The sequence below is a fragment of the Sinohyriopsis cumingii genome, chromosome 12, assembly GCF_028554795.1.
Source record: "Sinohyriopsis cumingii isolate HCF-2022 chromosome 12, ASM2855479v2, whole genome shotgun sequence".
Lineage (NCBI taxonomy): Eukaryota > Metazoa > Mollusca > Bivalvia > Unionida > Unionidae > Sinohyriopsis > Sinohyriopsis cumingii.
This window is the reverse complement of record NC_142972.1, coordinates 13510077-13533276: the sequence shown is the minus strand read 5'-3', so window position 1 is coordinate 13533276 and position 23200 is coordinate 13510077. Positions and strand designations below refer to the sequence as shown.

The window sequence follows — 23200 nt, the reverse complement described above, 5'->3', positions numbered from 1 at the left end:
CCTGAATTAGTCTAAAGTACACTATCCAGAGCAGCCATTAAAATAGGGAAAATGAATTTTGCCAGACTAGACAATGCCAGCTTCTGAAAGTGCAATGAATGAATTACCAAATATATAAAATGTAAAAAAAAGTTATCGGCTCTTTTTTTATACAATTTACCTCTGAAGTTCAGGAAGTGAAAATGACCAAGTGGAACTAGCACTTTTTTGAAATGTGCACATCTGGTGTAAGACCAAACTGTATACTCTATAACCTGTATTATACCCATCAATCATACATCAAAATAAAGGGAATTAACGGTTCTTTAAATTATACCTAAGATATACAAATTCTTTTTTAAATAGCCAGTATAACCAGTGAGGAAAGCTGGGGACATTTTTTCTTTAAAATTCTAACCCTATGTAAAATATGAAACTGTAGAGCGCACCCTTAAAGCCAATATAAAAATGTACACAATTATTTTTTTAATTTTCATATCATTATTTATGATGTTCTGAATAAAATGGTACATTCATATTGATGTTAAGCATGAAAATAAGCTAAATATGTTCATTTTGCTCTTGCTTACATAATTTGCCATGAGGCATGTTTGTGTGCATAGTGACTTTAATTATGGGGAAATTAGAAGTCTTTGAATATAGGAATAGAGTCCACTTAAATTTAAAACTGTTGCAATAAGTAAAAGAAACATATAGTGAAAATGTTTCTTTTCATTTATTTACAATGAAATAAAAAAATAAATGATGAGAAAGTAAAATTGCTTCTTCCGTATTAAACAATAGGCAAATATTTTACACTTTGGCCTTTGACCTTTATGAACCTGATCTGTTCCATCCCTTTTAAATCTGTAAAATTCATTGTTGATATCTCAGAAATAATTCTGGCAAGTTTCCTGTTCCTGTCTTTCAGCATAACATTGGTTGCTATGTTTACAAAATGTGCATTTTTAAAATAGCTCACTTTTTATCATAAGGGGGAGGGCTGGACTTGTTAGAGACTCTGACACTCATAAATACTGTTCGGGGGGGGGGGGGAATACAGGAGAAATATTCAGAAGGACTGTTTTGATGCTTGCGACATAAATGTTTCAGCTATACAGTTAAAATTAAATCATACAATAATAATACCTAAGTTCTCTTTATGGGGGCACTCACCAGTTATTATATACTTTTGAGAGAGTGATGTATGTAATTTGAAGTTGTTTGCATTTAAAACATGCACAATGGAGAGAATGTTGGCATACCGCTATGCTACATTAATGTAATGTGGATGATATTTCTTTGGATATTGTACTTTTGGAAATTGTACATGATCTAAGCACATTGCTAACTAAAATGACTGCTCCCTTGTGCAAAAAAAATCAGCCTGAATTAGTCTAAAGTACACTATCCAGAGCAGCTATTAAAATAGGGAAAATGAATTTTGCCAGACTAGACAATACCAGCTTCTGAAAGTGCAATAAATGAATTACCAAATATATAAAATGTAAAAAAAAGTTATCAGCTGTTTTTTACCTCTGAAGATCAGGAAGTGAAAATGACCAAGTGGAGCTAGCACTTTTTTGAAAGGTGCACATCTGAACTAAGGCCAAGCTGTATACTCTATAACCCATATTACACCCATCAATCATACACCAAAAGAAAGGGAATTCAAGATTCTTTGAATTATACCCTAGATATACCAGGTCTTTTTTAAATAGCTAGAATAACCAGTGAGGAAAGCCGGGGAAATTCTTTTTCTTTAAAATTCTAACCCTATGCAAAATGTGAAACTGTAGAGCACCACCTTATGAGTTGCCTCCTTCACTCTTAAAATAGGAATTATTGTCTCCAATGGTGCTTCATTGCTTGCTGGAGACCGTGGCATAAACATTGCTTTTGAGTTGTCTGTGGTCTTGCTGGACCACAGTAAGAAAACATTTGAGGACTACACTGCTTGAGGTGGAAACACTCTTTGAACATCTCATTTGCTCAATAACACTGCACGTTTTGAGGGACCAGCATCACCAGTTACTGGCTGCAACTTCAGGTCAATCAAAACTGACCAGGAAATATAACCACCCTGAATTCACATTAATGTTTTGGAATATAAGCTTTTTTTTACCTCCTAAAGATGAAAATTCATCTGTTCTGTCTATAATATGTAGACAAATGGCAGTAACTGCTGTCCATTACTTCCACATGACAGCTATAAGTAGTGCTGTTCTTAAGCTTTTGCTGCAGACTGACAAGACATTACTTTGCCTTCCAAAACCAAGTTGATATTTATGCTACTTTCATTCCATCCATTGAGGATTGTTGTTTTCAGTTGTATTAGTGAATATTCTACATGTGGTATATATTATTTATTTAGTTTTGATTAATTATGTTAATTTTTTCACCTATGTGGAATTAGTTTATGCATTATCTGTCCACATTACTCTACATACTAGTTACATTGTATTAGAACATGTTAAAGATCATATTTGTGCACACTATTTATTTATAAACCTGGTATAGCGGGTGTCTCTAACAATATAGTGCATTTAAGTATCCATTTCTTTTTTCTCACCTTCTTACTTTGTTGTTTCAGAACTAAATATAGGGCCTGTAAGTCAGGGTGCATAGGTTTATAAATGACTAGAATAACCATTTTAACAGCAGCAATAGCTTACCCATAGCAGGCTGCTGTTGTTTAGCTTTCTTTTTCATGCTCCCCCCCTTAACCATCTGTTTGATGTGCATACATTCTCCCTTAGAGTGAAGAATTGTCAATATGATGCACATTCTTGTGCAGCTTGCCTTGTTCTTGTATCCTATGTGCAAAACAAGCACAGATAGCTCATCTTTTTCAAGGATGTTGATGTGATCAGATGTGTACCAAATTCATCAGAGAAATTGCCTGTAGCAGTGTTTTTTAACCACAACTGTGGCCTGGCCTCAACAATAATTTATCTCTAATGGTGTTACATTATCCATTTGTTTTAACCAAATCTTTACATGGTAACCTTCTCCCTCTGGTTTTTGATTCCTTCAGGTACTTGGGGTTACTTTGTGTACACCCACAGGGGTCGAATACACTTACTGTCCAAAACATTTTATATCAATGTGCTGTTAAGTCATGGTATGCAAGGAAGAACAACAGCTTGCTTAGCTAACTGCTATGTGTTCTTTGGTCTAGATTGACATCTAGGGAAACATGTCATATATGGTATCTATACTAGATTTGATTCAACACATTGAATTTTTTCACACTGCTATTGTATGTATGTATACTTCCTTCATTCAATAAAAGTTGTATACAAAGCTGAGAACTCTGATCCTTACACAGAAAAAAAGATTGGTAATTTTATGTTACTGTTTGCTATGTCTATCGAGTACACAGGGATGTACTCTGTATGCAGTCCACTTGAGGAGGAGATGCACCACCACAACATCATCAGCAGTAGTGTGTTGCACCCACCCACTGGGAGGGATCAGCACCACACCATCCTGAGCAATGCATCAGTTGCTGATTCTGTATTCTCTGACCATCACACTATGATCTCGGACTGAGTTCCTCCCCTCTCCACCCTCTACCACCTCATTATGAACATTGGGAGTCCAACCAGCGCATTCAGACTAGGCTAGGGGATCAGATTAGTATTACCCTTTTCCTATTATCCTATTGAATCCCTATGGGATGTGGGGCTCACCACCTCAGGGGCTATCATCATGTATGCCCCCTTGGGCTGTTGGATCTTCCCCTCATAACAGAGGCTTTCTATCTGTTATGAACAATATTATATACAGTATATATAAAACATGATATGAAAAATCTGGCTTGACACTAAATAATTAGGTGATTCTAAAAAAGTATCAAGGCTGGAACATATGCACAGGTATCTGTGAACACATAAACATATATAAAATATCATTCTGCATTTAAAATTCAACTGTGAAAATGACACAAAATTACAGAAAAGCAGACGGTATTTATTTTACTAGAACTATTCATTTGTCTAAAGATTTCATCCATTTGAGACATTGATTATGGAAAGAAGAAATGCTAGGAGCCTGCCTTTAATTATGTCACAGTGAATGTTATTCCATACCAGTGGACCAGTATATGGAAAACCTTTTTTTAAACTATTCTTTCTTTGGCCTTGGTTAAATGTAATTTGTACTTCTTATGGACCTTAAATTTGGAGTACCATCAGCATCTCTTTGGTGAAAGTTATTGCTTAGATGGACAGGAATGACTTTTCTGGATACTTTATACATCAATTTGGCCTTTGACCCATGGTTGTAATAAGATGCACAAAATAGAACTTAACATTATGCATCAGTTATTTAAAAGAAACATCTAGACATGAGTTTTCATAGGCTTTGGTTGTAGCAACAACAAAAAATGGCCAAGTGATGAAAAAAAAATATTGGGTAAGTAAGAAGTGAAATTTAATTGTTTCGGTCTTAGGCACAGCCCTATATATTTTCAAATGTGCATTTTTAGTCATGTAAGATTGCAACATGTATTTCTAGAGATGGTGAAATTGGTGGTGCAGACTTGTTAAATTGTATATTCCAGAACCAAAATCTGAATGATGTAACTAGATCTCTGGTCCTTGCTCTGGGTGTATGTTACCATGCCTGCCTGCGGAACAGAGTGGAGTACAGGAGACATGTGGCACAGTTTTTCAAGGCTCCATGTCATCTGCCATATGGACCTAATCAAATTGAACAGGAAATTTCTGTGTAAGTCCAGTGACATGTACTATTTGCTTATTCAGTAAATCTATCAATTTCAGTTTGTTTGATTAGAGTGTTGATTTTTTTACATGCAGTACAGTTTTGAAAGATAATTGGACTTAGTCCAGCTTTTGGAAAAAATTTGGATTAAAAAAAATGTCATTTTATTAGTTATTTGCTAGGATGTAGTAACATATAAAACACATGCATTTCTTTGTAAGACTGCAAACCATCCTTAGATTTTCAGGAGAGCAGTTGTTTTCTGTTCGAATTTTATATATTGATGAACTAGGCAGTTAGTGAACCAGTCTATATTTTTTTTAAGAAAATGACACCAGATGTTAAATTAAATACTTTATGGTGTGAGTTGTGGATGTTATATCATGGAAAATGTTAGCATGGAAGGATCATTCAAAACTGAAAAGCATGTCAGATCAGAAACAGTGACAAATCAACACAGCTTTACAAACTTAAAAAGAAGAATATGAGAATAATTTAATAATAATAATAATGCTTTATTTATAGAAGGTGACTCATTTGTCAGGGAGTGTTCTCCCTTGAGGCCCTCTTAAGGAGAGTATAACAATGCACATTATATGAAGATAGCAATAATTACTGTTTATTTTAACATGTTTAGTATTAAAATACTAATTTCCATTATGTATTAGAAACACATACATGCTCATGATATCTTTTCTTAAATACTCTAATATTTTCAGCAGATTTTACATGTAGTGAAAGCTTATTCCACAGAACTGTTCCAGTGTATTGAAAACTCTTTTTAAATTGCTCTGTTCTTGGTTTCGGTACTAGAAGGTTTCCATGTGATATTAATCTCAACTGGTATTGTGTTGAAAAAGGCCTGAATAAGTCCCGATACTCTGTTACAGTTCCATGTAGACATTTATATAAAAGAACATGAAATTGTTGGTCCCAAGTATCACTGGATTATTAAAGTAACTATCATGATATTTAAGAAATACCTCAGGACACAGTTTTTCATGGTACCCATTTCTAGTAAAATGTATGCATTTTATTGAAAGTTCATACTACAGACACTGTGCTGTTAAATTTGCCATTATCTCCAGATGCCAGGATGTATTTCTAGAAAATGTTCAGTTGGAAATGAACATTGCCCGGAACATGGCTTTGAAGGAAAATGTGTTTATGATGGTTATCTGTACTGAGTTAAGGATCCCACTATTCCTTGTGGGAAAGCCTGGCAGTTCCAAATCCCTGGCCAAAACCATTGTGGCAGATGCCATGCAAGGGAATGCAGCACACAAGGAATTTTTCAGAGAATTTAAACAGGTAATGTAATATAATACACCTTGCACAAAATATGACAAGTTTCATTTAGGTCTTAAAGTCATGAACTACTGTATACTGTACTGTACATTGGAATTTTCATGCAAGCTTATCTTGTTTGCATACTAGTTGGTGTGAAACATTTTTGGGCAGTGTTAAATTGGTCCTCCATTGATGTAACATATTCACACACTTAACAATATCTGGATCCAGTTTGTATATTCAAGTATAAAGTTTAATTTATATAACTGAAATACTCAGTGCATTATTAGTACCTAAATGAATATTTTTTTATTTTTTTATGACAAAAAGGACATACTGATATAGTTTTTCATGGAGCAAAACACAGCTGGCACTTTCAATCCTGGTATTTGCAGAAAATTTTAGCAACATTTGTCCTGACCAAGCTTGTGCTATATGTATGTCTTGAGTTGCAACAACACCATAATTTAATATTTGGCAATGTTTAAATTTTATAATTAAAATTACTCATACATTATAATAAGATAAACTTTCAAAGAAAACAAAACTATATTGCAAGAACATTGTTCTGCACCAAGCTGTGCATTAATCACATTAGCATTTGCCACTTTATGTTTATTAAGACATGGACTTGGTTATTCATTAGTCATAGAACTTAATGCATTTGCATTTCAGTAAGTGTTCCAAAGATGCATTTATCAAATTATTATTTATAGGATAATTGACAACAAAATAAAACAAAATGAAACTTCTTCTATATCTGCAAGAAAGGTTAATCTATCAAAATAGGGAATATTTTCTATTCTACCTATACCAAGAATTATAGGTAAGTTTCCATTTCTGATCATACTAGCAAATATTGTATAAAAGGTTGAAACAATCTAGTACATGTATTTAGAATTGAGAACTTAAGTCATTTCTGAATTTATGATGAAATCGTTATTGATTAATTGAATTTAAATTTCCATTGGTAAATATACTAAGTTCAATGTGTCAATTGAGTACACATTTGTTGCTGAAAACTTCTATTAGACTTGCTTTGAAACTTTAGCTTGGCAGGGTCTTGGTTGAGTTGAATACAAACTGCAGTCCAGTAAAATGCAAAATGCGGAATAATCTTTGATTTTATTCAGTTAATTTAGTGACAAATTATGTATTTTGTAATATCAATCATTTATGATATATTCAGTTCATAACTTTTAGAAATTATTTGTGAAAGAATTTTAAAATGTATCCTTTGTATTTGTGCAAATGATTGAAGATTGCAAACACTTCTGATCTGTATATTATCCAGCTCAGGCTGCTTTAAGACTGATTTGATATTTCAAGTTTCTGTCTTTCCCTTCCATTCTGCAGTTTTATAGCCTTTAGTAAATAAGAGATGATACTTGGTATATATACCACCTTGGAGCTTCTATCTTCAAAGACAAGGTCACAGGCCAATATTTTAGGTTTCAGTCATATTTGTAATTGTGTTTTCTAAGTTAAGAGCTGTTTAAGATAATTATTATTACTATTATTATTATTATTGTTATACATTTTGGTGAAAAAGATGGTACACACTGGCCATACCCCTGCTGATACTTTAACTGTTCATCAAGCTGTTCCATATCTCATATTATTCTCAATATCTTTTTGAGTTGTTTTTAGCTCTACTGGTAATGGAATAGAAGAACTTATGCCATAGCTGGTTTTGCATCTCTCTTCCATCCCATTATACAAGTCTGTTATCATACAGGTCTTACTTGTCTACTGGTAGTTGGTCCTAATTGAATATTATGCTGTTCAGACATCCAATATGGCCACCACAGCAGCCATTTTGAAAATCATCTAATCACTATTGCTCATGATTGAATGACCATATCAACGTGGGATTTTCATTGATTGATCCTTTATGTTGTCTATTTGGTCCTAACTGAAAATGGTTATGATGTGACAATAAAAATGGCTGCCATGGTAGCCATCTTCAAAATGTTGTTGTTATTACTCCTGACTTTGAAGTTATATTGATATGGAGTTTTCAGCAAATAATCTTTTTGTGGTATCTCTTTAAATATGGCTGCAACAATAAACATATTGAAAATGTTGTCATTAATTCTCTTGAGTGAACAGTCATATCAACATTGGGCTTTGACCAGTAGTTTTCTAATGGTGTCTGCTTTGTCCTAGATGAAAATGGTGCTGATCTTACATCTAATAGTCCTTCCAAAGTGGTTAACTAAAAAAATGTTGGAATATTCAGATATACTTCAACATGTGTCTTTTAAAAGGAAAAAATGGTCTTATTTTGAATTCCTAGAAATATTTGGACAGTGAAGTGTCAGCCCCTTTTTGTTTTGCTATTTTTAATGTCCAGAAGTCAAATTAAGTATTAAAAGTTTAGAACACAGGAATGAAATTAAAATTGCAACAAAGATTTACATATGCCAGTACAATATCATAATCTTGTCTTCTTCCACTTTGTTTATTTCTGCTCAGGTCCAGATGGTATCCTTCCAATGCAGCCCTCTGTCAACTCCAGATGGAATTGTGGGAACTTTCCGCCAGTGTGCACAGTTTCAAAAGGATAAGGACTTGAAGAGATTTGTGTCTGTAGTTGTTTTGGATGAGGTTGGTCTTGCGGAGGACTGTCCAAGAATGCCTCTGAAGACACTGCACCCTCTCCTGGAGGATGGTTGTCAAGGGGATGAGGAACCAGAGCCATACAAAAAGGCATTTTTTCACCACAGTACATTATAATGATGTAGACAAGTGAATCATTTATCTAGACTCACTAGGAAACCATTTTTAGTTTTTTTTATAAATGGTGTGAGTTGTAATTGAGCACAATTTCTAAAATGGAGTTACCATGGACAGAGTCAAAAACAGTTTGAACTGTACTAATTTTTAATCATTCATAAATGGCAATTTGTTGCTGTCATAACTGATCATTTCCAGCACTGGTTATTTGTCTGGTCCATCAATGACCATGTTTGCATCACATGATGTCGCTTGAAACAAATAGGGCGAAACTAGCCCAGTTAATTGAAATGATTTCTCTGTAGGCCATTGACACAAACTCCAGTTATATGCTCAGGCTTGACATCATGCACCATATCAACACTGGATATAGTTGTGCCAAAGAGGGTGAAAATAGCCTTGCTAATCAAAATGACTGCTCTGCAACCCCATGACACAAGTTTTAGTTCCATACTTGATATTGGCAACATGAACTATGTCGATGCTATAGTTGCAATGTTTCCTACAAGAACAAAACCCTTTTGTTCATCAGTAACCCTGCACAGTCATCCATAGTCTCTTGCAAAAACTCCATGTGCAGCAGGAGTCTGGTTTTTAGTTGTGCATCCAGCACATCATCTGCCTTTAATAATGGCATTATGGTAGCAGTACTGACCAGTGCACTGAAACTTTAATGACTTGCTATACATTTAAATCAGAATAAAGGAAACAGTGCTAATCTAAGTCTGATTGTCTTGTCTTTTAGAGGAGTCTTGAAAAATGAGGGGACAGCCTGATTTAATGGAAAAACACAGAAACTTCATAAGTAGCTAAAACCATGCATTTGATCATCACCCCTGACTAGTCATGCGACCAATGCATCATCTCATGGGGTTCCCTGGGGTATGAAAGGAAGATTTAATGAAATCTTTCATAAATGGTGATTCATGGAGATTTTGCTTTGTCTGCAAAAGTTAGGGCATAGGAATGTAGTCACTGTCTGTACACTTGCTTTTGAGCACTAGCTTTTTGTATCTAATTTGGAGCAAATTTGTTTTGCTGATGAGTTTGGTTTCCGAGAGTTATTACTGTCTTTATTTATTTGGAATCAGCATCCCAGCTGCATGTGAAAACTTTACAAATCACACAGTTTGATTTCTAAGAGTTAATACTGTCCTGACTGGCTTAGAATCAACATCCCTACTGCATGTCACAGTATGGCTCGCATATTTTATTTGGTTTCATCCAGATTTTTTTATAAGCTTGGGGCTTCCGTTTTACAAGATCTTGAATGTTGATTAGTTTTTAACTGAACTGTATGACCCTTGATCTGCTTAGATGGCATCTCATAAACCTGCCCTAGCACAAGCTGGTTTGAAGTGAGAGATGACACTCTTTTTCCTAAAATGTATTCTCCTGCTTAGACTATGTACCTCACCTGCTTGTGAACATGTTAACAATGACATTTTTTTAATTGGTGATATCAACTATATTCATTTTGAAGTATCACCTCAGCAAGTGCTCAGATGATTTAAATGTGGACTATAATTTATCTCTTTTTTAGAGATAAGCGTAAACTTACAGTGGGCCTATGACTACTTTAGCTTTCACATTTTTTTGTTTGATTTCAATCAGACTTGCTTTGAAACTTTAGCTTGGCAGGGTCTTGGTTGAGTTGAATACAAACTGCAGTCCATTAAAATGCAAAATGCGGAATAATCTTTGATTTTACTCACCACCATGATAACTCTGTGATTTGAAATTGCCTCTGGTATTCCATGATCAGTTGCTTCACATGTACTGGTACTGCTTGCAATGAAATTTCCTGAATTAGCGAGCTAAATCAGGATGCTCCAACTTTGAAAATGGAGCCTCTTTGAAACCAAGGCTGCCTTTTGTTTTCATGACACAGAGATGTTATATGTACATTTCGATTTGTAAACCACTCTCAAGACTGAAAACAAGGGATTTAACCACCATTGACGTCACGATTAGGTCTTTGTCGCCGAAAACCACATTCTATCTTGCATGATTTTATTATTTGATTTCTTTTTTTAAAGCAAAATTCATGAACCTTAATTCTTTATAGAATACTGGCAGAATGGAATCTCTCTGTCTTTCTCTCTCAGAAAACAATAATTATATATATTTTAAGCTTTCATTTAGTATGAAAAGAAATGCCAATAATTTATTTCTTCTGGCAGCAGATAATAATAATGATACTATTTCATACTATTCACTACAACACTTACTGTAATAATAACAAGGACACATGTAATATACATGATGATAAGCAAAAGCTTCAGAACAATAGAGTTTTATCAATAATGGCTGGGTTTTTTCCCCTTTATGTTAAAAAAATAACCATTATTTGAGCATTGATATTGTTTGGAAATGTATAATAACAGGAAATAAAATCATGTTCATTTACTTATCTTGCATCTGTAAATAACGGAGTTGTTTATTATTATTATTATTATTATTATGTTTTGATATTTATCACATTTAAAAATATATAAATTTTGGTAATATTAAATATAACAAAATATAACTGCTTTAAATTAAACAATCCACATTATTAAATTAGCTGAGGTCACCTTTGGCATAAAATTATTTCTTGTATATTTGCTATCTGAAATTGTGTTTAAAAGTTATTTGCAGTTTATATGCACTTATAGCAGGCAATGAACAAAACTTCTAAGAAATTGAGTCTGGAAATATGTGGAAGCTTGCGCTTTTTATAAGCTTGCACAAGCTAACAAATATTTGAAGCTTATTTTGATGATACAAACTTGCCGCAACCTTGTGGCAAGCTTGCAGCAAGCTAACCACAAGGATGCATTTTAGTTTTGGACTGTTCATTTCTGTCTGATAAGTGGATTGTAGTTATTGCAAATAAGAGAAAAACAACTGCTGAAACATTATAATAGTATGATAATTTCTGCCTAAATCTTTATGCACAAAATGAACAGATAGTTACAATATACACACTGGATCTTTATTAAGTACCCATCTCTGTTAACTCATTAACCCCTGAGCCAAACAGCTAGGCATTCCCCTACATCATACATGCAGAGAGATAACCTAGAGCAGTGTTAGCTTTACCAATGCCTGTATCCCTGAGACTTGCTGACAAAACTTGGCTTGCAGATTTTTACAGAGGGGGCTGCTTGCAATAAATTTGTTATTATTTTGTTTATGTTCCTTTAATTAAGCTGATGTTTGGCACAGCAGTTCTCACAAAAATTAAAAACAATGGTATAAATTTCATGCTACATGCAGAAATAAAACTCATACCTAAAGGTGAAAATAATGATTTTATTACCAATTTCTTTCTCTTGCCATGAATAATCCATAAAATTCATTATGAATTCACACTGAATAATTAATACTATCAACATATGAAATGAATTCTGTTTTATGTACAGAGATTCCACTTGTCAGCTCTCTTGCAAATTTAACCTTGTGTAAATACTCTGTCAAGTAAAAGTCTACTCCCAGTGGCTGATTCTCATCATTTTCAAATCTAATTATTTCCACTATTTCTGTCTCTATCGAAGACAATTTTTTTTCTCCTTTTTTCAGCCATGTTTACTCTATTTTTGTAAACTAAAATTTTATTGGTTAAACTGCCTGCATAATTAGGAAATGGCTTGAAATCAACCAATGGTTTTTGCTGATTTAACTCATGTGGGATACAGGCCTAGACTAATACTGCCATTCAAACATGGTGCTAGGGATACAAGCTAGGTTAACTGAGCCAAAATATGGTGACACTCGGGAGATGAGGGAGGTAAAGTATGACAAGTTATAGTGGCGGCAGGGGATAATGAATTAAGATGAAAATAATACAAACATTTAATCATTTAGTTCATCTTTTTAATGCAAGATAGATAATTGACCAATTTTTTCAGAGACATTTCGTTCATTGATCATTGTCAAGGAACTACTGTGCTAAATTCTGCATTAACACAGCTGAGAATGAAAATGTATGTATATTTTATAGTAAATACATAATGGTAACAGTGTTTCAACTTAAACATTATCAGAAGTTTTTGAATAAAGGTGATATCTCAGTCATCAGGTTGACACTTTCTATATTTGGTCTAGGTCTGTTACTTCTGAGGTGGCTGACTCAAGCAGCATTACAGATGTAGCTGACCTAGATACATTTAGCTGACCTAGCTGCCACCCATATATATATATATATATGCAAAAGAACATACTTTGTGGAAAGAAAGAGTTCAAAATCATGACAAAAAATCTTCGAATGAAACCATTTTACACCAGAATTTCTGAATGATAAATTTATATGGTAAATTTTTTGAATATGAGAATATACCAGTTGCATAAAACACCCCCACCCCACCACTGAAAGGATTTTTTAAAGTTCTAACATGTTTAAGAATATAGAATGAAAACTTATTTGGGAATAAAATTGATTCAGGTAATTGTAGTGACAATGAAAGGATTAAATAAATAAATAAAAATATTCGATATAAAATATTTGTTCAAAATTTAATTTAATAGTGGAACTCCATTCAGAGGTTGCATGTGTTACAAGGAGATTTTTTAAAATTTTCCCATTGGTGGCTGCTTAAGATACCTTTGACTATAATGTGAATTTTGGTTCTGGTATATTAGCCAAGGAATACCTGAGGAAAATACATGAAACCAAATCAGTTAATACTTTTGAATACTATTCATGTCCTTTTTTGAAAATGGTGCAGTTTTGATGATAGTAATTTTTTATCTGTTCACAGGTTGCCTTCATTGGGATCTCCAACTGGGCTCTGGACCCTGCTAAGATAAACCGTGGAATTCTGGTGCAGAGGGAGGTACCTGACTTGGAAGAACTCATGAACACTGCAGAGTTAGTTTTTTCTCATTGACAAGAAATAAATGATGAATGAATGAATTGCCCCACTTTTTATATCCTATATAAATATTTTTACATGTGCTACTGTAATTTTGCATATTTGTCTCTTGATGTATTATAATTTACCAGATAGCCTTTTGTCTTATCTGATACACAGCACAAGTTGCAAATGACAAGTTCATTTCCATATTGAGTCATGCTGTTAGTAATTTTGGAGATCTCAGTCCTTCTATCATCAGTAGGTGTTGATCATTTCTTGCCTAACAGCAAAACATGATGAAGGTGCCCTTGACATTGAAATGCTGGAATTTTATGCTGAGGAGACCTATCAGCCTGATTAAGATAAAAAAGAAGACTCTCAGTCTGTTGAACCTATTCCAAAAGAATACTAACAAAAAACTGAATTGGAGAAACACCTGAACAGCATTCATGATTATCTAGTAGACTTTGATCAGCTGAAACATGCGGAAAAATAGAAGCTAAAAAATTCAGAAAGTTGTGTGGTCAGTTATGTCATGTGTGTCACTTGTCTAATTACTACCCAGGCCATATTGCTTAACATTATGGATAAAGCAAGATACTTGTGTGAATCTGCATTCACAAGTTGACTCATTTTAATTTGTTGATCTATGTTCTGGTGTGTAATTATTCACTGTTAGAATTCAAATAATTACAAGTTTTCATGTAATGTATCAATTCACTGAAGAAACTAATAGGTATTTGAAAACAGAAAAGAACACATCTCTTTTTCATTTCAGAGGAATATGCTCTGGCAAGGACCATTTGAATAAGCAACTGAAGCCATTCATTGAACCACTTGCAAGGTCTTACCTTGATCTCTTCAAAGAAGCTTCAGAAAAACTAAGGGAATTCTTTGGTCTCAGGGATTTCTATAGGTGGGTATATTTTGAATTAAATTGAAATCATTGCACAGTCTGTTTTTACCAGACTCGATAGCTCCAGTATTTGAATAATGAGAATTAACAGATATCAGTATAGAAGATACAAAACAAAATGACAGTGCAAAAGTTCTTTCAAATTTATCTGGCTATAAAGTCATATGAGCTTATTGATCTTATTATTGTGTAGCATTTGTTATCCATTTCTGTCAATCTATGTTATCTTCAAAGTTATGGTCATAGCCACATGTCAATATTTTTAAGTTTTCCAATGTCAGTCTGTTCTTTCCAATCTATAGCATTAAACCTGTGATGTGAATTATTTGGAATGGGTACACTTCTGTATAGTCAAATGACAATGTTTACTTCAAATTTGGGGTGATGTCTACAAGATCAAGGTCACAAGTCATTAGTGGGTTTTGTCCTTGTTCTGTAATCACGCCTTTCGTACCAGATTACTAAAACACAATGGATGGTGCATAATTTTTACTTAACCCATTACCTCATACAACCGTCTTTGGACGCCTCTACAAAAGTCGCATAGAAGCGACTTTTGACGCTTCTACAAAAGTCCCATAGAAGCGCCTTTTGACGTCTGCTGTAAACATCAGCCATTTTAAGCCGGTTTTCGTAGCGCCACCTTCGGGGAAAACCCCTTATTAGATACTACATTCATTTCTGTGAATGACAATTACGTCAGATCACGTGGTCACTGTTTATGTACTGGTCGATATCTGCTATTTAAAGTAACTGGGTCGTAATCTCCACTCTCCAAAATGGCGGTCGCGGATTTCATTCAGTACTTACGAAGTTTTCATGATTAGAATCACAACTATGAAAGATTCAGTAACCTAGGTAAAGGCTCTGATATTGATATAGGCTGCAATTAGTTTTTATAAATTATCAAATTTAGATGACTTAGTGATGTAGACACAGATGAAAAACTTGTAAATTTCGAGTATGAGAAATGGCAGCTCTACGGTTGGTCACACGGCCTCACTGACATGATGGTGAACGAATTCTCTCCAGATTTTAAAGCACATAACAAATTCTTCCGTGATAAATAATTACACAGTTATAACAATCGGACTTTACTCTTAAATTTTTCCACATGTAATAGATGTGTACCAAAAATGTAAAATGGTTAAAATTGCTGTTAAACGTAACATACACTACATTGCTTAATAGTTCACAGGCAAACTATGCGTATGCGGTCGACTAGGTAACCTGTGTTCTATGTATAGCGAGCTGCACTTTGTCACTATGCTCTATGAGGTAAAGGGTTAACTGGAAGCATAAACTTCTATATAGGCGGTAGTTTGTTATCCTTCATCATTATTTTTACAATGAGTGATTAGTGCAAGCTCCATCAGAATTGGTTCATTTTCCAGCAATGACAAGTTTAACTTTTTGGGATATAAAAGTTGATGGAGGTGTAAGTTTGGTGAAGATTGGTGCACTTTGTTTATCGAATAGCAGGTTGAATACTCAAAAAGAACATTTTTATCAGCTCTATTGGTCCAACCTCCATCCATCCATTAGCACAAATATGTTATCGCTACCCCTCACAATTTACTTGGAGGATTCCTATGAAACTTTACATCAATAATTATCACAAGGTCCAGTTGGTTCTAAATGAAAGTTGCGCAGTTCAGACATCAAATATGATCATCACAAAAGCCACTATGAGAATTTGATCATGCTATTCTTCCAGAATGGATGGTCATATCACAATGTAATTTTCACTTCAAAAATGCTTATGATGTCTAGTTTTATGTAAATGAAAATGGTGCTTAGTTGGTACCTAATATGGCCACCACAGCAGCCATCTTGAAAATCTTGTTATCATTACTCCTCCTGACATATTTTCAATGAATTCTTAGTAAACATTTCTTCCAAGATTACTGAACAAAAGTTAGACTTTGATCATTCAGAACTAATAAGTTTTTGTTCTGCAAAACTTTCAAATGATACTATATTGGAAATCCCATAATTAAGTTCTGAAGTTTTGAATTACCTCAAAAACATTGCTGTTTCTAAATCTGCAAGACTTGACATGATAGGTTTAAGACTTCTTAAGGCAGCTGCATCTGCTATTGCTGATAGTATTACATTTCTATGTAATCCCAATTTGAAAACAAATCAATTTCCCCAATTTTGGAAAACTGTCGAAGTAACTCCACTACATAAAGCTGGATCAAAAGAAGCTGTAATTAATAATAGACCAATACCAACCCTAGTCGTGTGGAAGCCATATATTTGTGGATGACATCACCTGGATGTGTATGCAGAAACCATATATTTATGGTCAAACATCACCTAGCTCTGTGTGCAGATACCATTTTTTATGGCACAGGACAGTGACATCTACAGATGTCCAATCTAGGCCAATCATTAATCGTGTGCTAATAATAGCAGGGAGATAGCATATGTAATTGTCTTGAAGATCATGGGTCTGCCTCACTGTATCAGAACATCAGTGAAACAAATATTCAAACAGACTTATTTGCCCAGGAATGTCTGTTGTCAACAGTGGACATTGTAAACAATTTAGTGGCTGTTAAGTAGTTGCAATCTCACAGCTGTCCCATACCCAGTTAGCGCTGATTATTGTATATATGTATGGGATAGTCCAAATTAGAATAAAGTGTGTTGTGGCGGTATAAATAGCAATATACAGAGTTTTCCAAATTTTAGAAGTAATTTCTGCAGGAATAAACCAGGTGTTGATATGAAAGTGCTCTGACACTATCACATGTTGTTATATAAGTGCTATGACATGGCCATCCCATTCAGTAACAACTTTAAAGTTCCACCAAATCAAGCTTAAACTATATAATAGCTAAGTTTATCAACGAGTCTGTCATGTGTAGAGCCTTTTCTTATATTGGGTGATACATTGTATCATCCAGAGTGAGAACTGTACAAGCGTGAAAGGGACCATCCATTAGTTTTACAGGGGGTGTCAGGTGTCAACTCCAGCATATATTCCTTCCTTGAATATCATTTTAAAAAAATCAAAATCACAATATTTCTATTGCATTATAAATTTCATTTTGCTCTGCTTCTCTCTCTCTCTCTCTCTCTCTCTCTCTCTCTCATCAAGTTGAAAAAGAAATGGAAGAGAGAGAGAGATTCACTTCTTAATTAACCCACTCTTACAGCACCAGTGTGAAATATATATGACTTTGGAATCTAATAATCAAGTCCTTCATCCAATATCTGAACTTTTGACCCAGTGGAAGTCTTTTTTTCTTTTCTTCATCAGTTCATTTTGTTTTGTTTTAACAGAGCTAGTTTCCGAGTAAAGCCAATGAACATAAAAAGCTTCATTTTCCTGAAATATTTGACAATGTAGAAGTTATGATTTGTTAAGATTGTTGCAGAGAAATTTTATTTCAGATATCTTTGGCAAGTTACAATTATTAATTATTGAAAACCTCGCAACTCTTGCTCTTTACTTTATAATCAATGAGAAATATTTATGTGAATATTTGGTAATAATGACTTTCAGGCCTCTCAGATGTTCAGCTCCACTCAAAAGAATACCTGATAATCAATATCACTATCATGCATGTGTACTGGACACAAGAGCTCCCCAGTTTCAAACTCCATTGCAGTGTTCATAAGTTGTTTATTTCTGCCTCACACGGCAGTAAAGTTCAAAGAGCTAACTTGGTAGGACATTGGCATTTTTGGGCTGTTTCATTACCATATATAACCAAAACTTGATACACTACTTGATTGTTGTGAGAAGACCCAAACTAATGGCTGTGATATTATTACTCTGTCTGATGATATTGCATTCAAATCATTCAGATGTAGACACTAGAATGTAAAAGAATTAAATACATTTATTTGGTAGGTCACTGACAGTTGTGCTCAAACTAACTGAACAATAAAAGATGTATTAAAAATGAGAATTTAAAACAACTTGAGTTGTACATAAAGTTATTCAAAAACTATATTTGCTGTCATATATTAAAGAATGCATTAATTACACAAGCTATTAAAGAAATCAAATTCAGTCTGCATATTAACAGATAGAAAAGGAAAGCTATGGTGTACATAAGGTTTAGTAATGATGCTGGCATAAAGAAAAGCTTATGTAGTCTGAGTTTAGAAATAACCCTAAAAGTTGTTAATTCCGTGTGTGAAATCCTAACTTTTTTAACAGTATTTTTTATTTTGAAAGAAAAATTTATATTTGTTTCATTTACATGATGTGATAAAATAATAGAGTCCACGGTAGTTGATAACAAACCTACAGATGGATTTTGTGTCAGTTATTACATTTGTCACATGACAGTGTTACTTGTACTCGTCAGATTTATTCTTGCAACCAACAGTAATTGCTTCAAGAGGTGTTTACATAAAAATGTGTAAGACATCTGCCTTTCAGCAATTTTCAAATGAGATAACTAGTTTTCCATTAGTTGGACTTCATTGCATAAACAGTATTCTCTTCACCCTAAAACATGACAAATATAATTGTTCTACAGTTTGATAATTATTATTTTACCTTCATAATTAAAAACAATTTGATAACATTGAATTCTTTGAACAATGAATGCTGTATTTAGTTGGATAAAAGATTCTGCTAAGAATATTATTTTAAACAGTCTTTTAAACCTTTCAAACACTATTATTACTTTTTGGGTGCTATGGCAACCAAAGTAAATCTATAATTAAATTTCTCGGCAACAATCTTTATCATCTTCAGTATGATTAGTATTGGTTCTTTATCAATGAACTATATAAGTAAATAGAATTATGTTTTATATGGAGAAATTTTTTAAATAATAACTGCATAAATACTGCATCATCTAAATATTGTAACATATTGAAATGTAAAGACATGTTTGAAAGTAAAGTTTTAATTATCTAGCATAGGCCTAAAAGTAATGAACTGAGGATATATAATATGTTGAAGACAATTAACTGTCCATGTATACATTCAGAATAACTATATCTGATCGAAAAGTATACACTATATTTGATTTTTTTTGGGGGGGGTCAAAAATTACTTTTCCACCTATTTTCTATATTTGTTTGCTATGGTAACCATGAACACACATCAATTTCACCAACACTTTTAGTGTTTGCAATCTGCATGCATATATGCATCACTTTGTACAATTTCACAGCAGTCTGATTTTAAATAATAGTTCTGAGCTGTTATATAGATTTGGCCCAAAATGTCTGTATTGTTCTAAAACAATTCAGCATGCACCAAACCAAAATTGCAAGCTTATTTTTAAGGTTGCGGCAAGCTTGCTGCAAGCTTGTTATGTTGATACTGCCCAATTGCAAGCTTGCACAAGCTTCCCTATTACTAACTTGCACAAGCTAGTAATAGGGAAGCTTGTAATTGGTAAGGTTGCAATTGGCAAGCTTGTGCGAGCTCAATATGTAAGCTTGCGGCAAGCTCAGATTTGAAACCACATAAGCTTGCCAATCACAAGCTTACCAATTACAAGCTATCTAATTACAAGCTTGCAAACAAAGCTGACCTAGCTAGCATGCATCAGAAGAATTGATATGGTATCGATTAAATTATTCTATACATGGTTACATATTACCTCCATTTTTCTAGCTCTTGATGTGCGAAAAGTATGTAATATCAAATATTAAAATGAAAATATTAATATATGGTGAACATTAATTAGCATGAGATCTTACTGTCACAATGAAAGAAAAGAATGAAGTCATCAAATCATTTAACATTTAATGAGATAAAAATAAGAGCCTATGAATGGGATCTGTGTGAGAAAACTCTATATACTTTTGCTCTATATGGCTTAATTGGAAATATTCTACTAATTTACTTCCATATAGAAATCCATTTGGGGGAGGATAGTGTCAAATGGTTAGGTTCTCTCTCTCATCTGTCAAAAGGATAAACTATTAGGTGAAAACAAGAATGTTTGCCATTTGAATTATTCGGAACCACCTCTTGTAAACAAAATCCTCAGAATAAAATTCTGCATCCTCCTCTTCTTTTGGTTTGATTCAGGTATCGTCCACTCAAATGGATTACAGTAACATGTACTATGTAACCAGGAAAAAAAAGGAGTATTTACCTCTTTGGCTAAAGCATTTCAGTTTTAGTTCAACATTGCAAAATTACTTATCAAGTCCAAGAAATATCAGTAAGTCAGTAAGTGTTATTCAAGATCATCCATTAATGAGCTATAATTTTAGTTTTACCATCCATTTTGAAAGGGCTATGACACATGTCAAACAAATGGCACTTCAGAGCTTTAAACAACAACTAAAAATCCAATTGAAACTGATTAGGTACCTTATGAAATTTTGAAATAAAATAATTGCGATCTTCTTTGAGAATGAAAAGAATTAAATGTAACAACCCCTGAACAATTTTTGAATTTGATATGCAAGAGGAAAAGAAAAGACCCTAAGAATAACGGAAATGAGATTCACAAGCATGTGTTTAATTTTATAATCTCATAACCATATTGTCAATAACTGACAGTATTGCATCGATTACTGCAGTTTGGCAAGGGCATCAATAAATAATAATGATCTGCAGAGTTGTCATCTCAGTCATTGGGTGAAGCAACATTACAAAGGCATTTTTTGATGTATTTAAATCGTAAAAGCGTAACAGAATGCTACCACCAATCGACAGTCCCGAAAACTGGCAAAATACAACACACTATTGAGTTTACTCACCAACATGATAACTTCATGACTTTAAATTATCTCTCGGGGTATTGGATCGGTTACTGCACATATACTGTTTCTGCGGGCAATGAAATTTACCAAAATAATGAGCTAAATTGTGACAGTTCAACCTTGAAAATTGCGCTTAATTTTTTAACTTGAGGCTACAAGTGTTTGTTTTGTGTTCTTGTGACTCGGATATGTTGTGTGTATATTTAAAATTCGTAAACCAGTCTGCTGACTGTAACCTTGGGGAATTATCCACCTTTAATGACTCGATACTGAATTAAGTTTGTTGTGAAAAACCACATTTCATCTTGCATGCTTTTATTTCTTTTCAAAGAATCAAAATTCACAAAGCTCAATTCTTTATAAAATGTTGGCAGAATGGGATGCATCTTTCTCTCTGTCAAAGAAAAACAAAAATTGTGTATATTTTTTAATTTTTATTTAGTAAGTAAATAAGTGACAATTATTTTTATTCTCCTGGCAGCAGATTGATATTGAAACAAATATGTGACACTTCTTTCAAAAATCTAATGCCAGAAGTTAATATTACAAGATTTACTGAGACTATTTTTGATGGTGCATACATTGTTGGTAAATAGCATTTACAATTACTTGACATCAGATATCTTACTGTATTAAGTTAGTCTGTAAAAAACTTTGCAATCAGTAATTACTATCTGTTTTACAGGGTTTTACTAAATGGAATTCTTTATCTAGTCTTCCATTCCTTGACAAAATGACTGCATAGCTAATTGAGTGTACAATCACTTAAAGAATTTCCTTTATGCAAAATCTCAACTGTTTCTCTAACGTGTATAATATTTGTAAAAATTTGAAAAGGAGTAAAAAGACATGTAGAAAAAGTAACATTTCATATTTTGTCTTGGTCAAGAAATAATTCTGTTTATTTTGAAATACATTAATAATGTTCATAGCTAATTTAAACATAGAGAAATGTTGGAATAATATATTTTATTTATGTTGTATCAGCTAAGTACAAGTAATTCAAAATTCTTAGCATTTTGCAACACTGAAAATGTATATTATTTAACTCAAGCGCATTAACAGATGCTATAAATAAAAGCTTGATTACAGGTAACATCTTTTAATTTGACAGTGTAGTTTCTTATACTGAGCATGATCTAGTCACAACATATATTCTTCAACATTTCAGGAAGTACTGATCTCATGCAGTACTGCCCATTTAACTTTCAACTTTCATGACTGATTATTGCAAGCTTGTGCAAACTTACATCAAGTATTTTAGATTTTGCAAGCTTGTAGACTTGGACAAATTCCTTTTGCAAGTTTGAACTTTAGATTTTGCAAGCTTGTAAGCTTGCAGACTTGGAAAAATTCTTTTTGCAAGCTTGTGCGAGCACCCTTACTAGCTTATGCAACCTGAGTTAGCTTGTGGTAAGCTTGCTGCAAGTTTGTTGTAAGCATGTGTTTTGGTTTGGGAGTTTAGAAACAAATCAACACTGGTTTCAGGGTCAAGCAAAACAACACAGCACTACCAGGGTTAATAGGAAAACATGTACACAGGTCATTTATGAATTATCTCAATGATCACAATCTACTTCTTGAAATCAATCTGGCTTTTGAAAAGATCATTCTTGTGAAACTGCACTTATCTCTATGACTGACAAGTGGCTGAAAGCCTTAGATGAAGGAATGTTAGTTGGTACTTAATGAGTGATTTTCGAAAGTGTTTTGACGTTAGATCATAACATTCTTCTTGAAAAGTTAAAAAAATCTATCAGTGTAGTGAAGGTATTCTTAAGTAGTTGACAACCTACCTGAGCAATAGGTATCAAAAGATAACATTAAATGGACACCTATCTGAAACTAAAATGATAAGTTGTGAAGTGCTGCAAGGTTCTGTATTGGGGCCCTTGTTATTTGTTTTGTTCATATACAACCTACCCCTTAAATAGGAGATGCAGTCTCATCAACTGACATGTATGCTGATGACACTATCTTTTCTGATGCTCAAAGCAATCAAGCTGAA

At 33.6% G+C, this 23200-nt stretch overlaps 1 protein-coding gene across 1 annotated transcript in view; it reads left to right on the top strand.

The window, feature by feature from the left end:
• Positions 1-23200, top strand: part of LOC149786021 (E3 ubiquitin-protein ligase rnf213-alpha-like) — a 559813-nt gene that overhangs the window by 226446 nt on the left and 310167 nt on the right. Inside the window, exons 27-31 of the mRNA XM_089978097.1 lie at positions 4524-4713; positions 5796-6018; positions 8476-8709; positions 13479-13588; positions 14353-14490. Of these exons, the coding sequence (XP_089834223.1) occupies positions 4524-4713; positions 5796-6018; positions 8476-8709; positions 13479-13588; positions 14353-14490 (895 nt within the window). The remainder of the gene's footprint in view (positions 1-4523; positions 4714-5795; positions 6019-8475; positions 8710-13478; positions 13589-14352; positions 14491-23200) is intronic.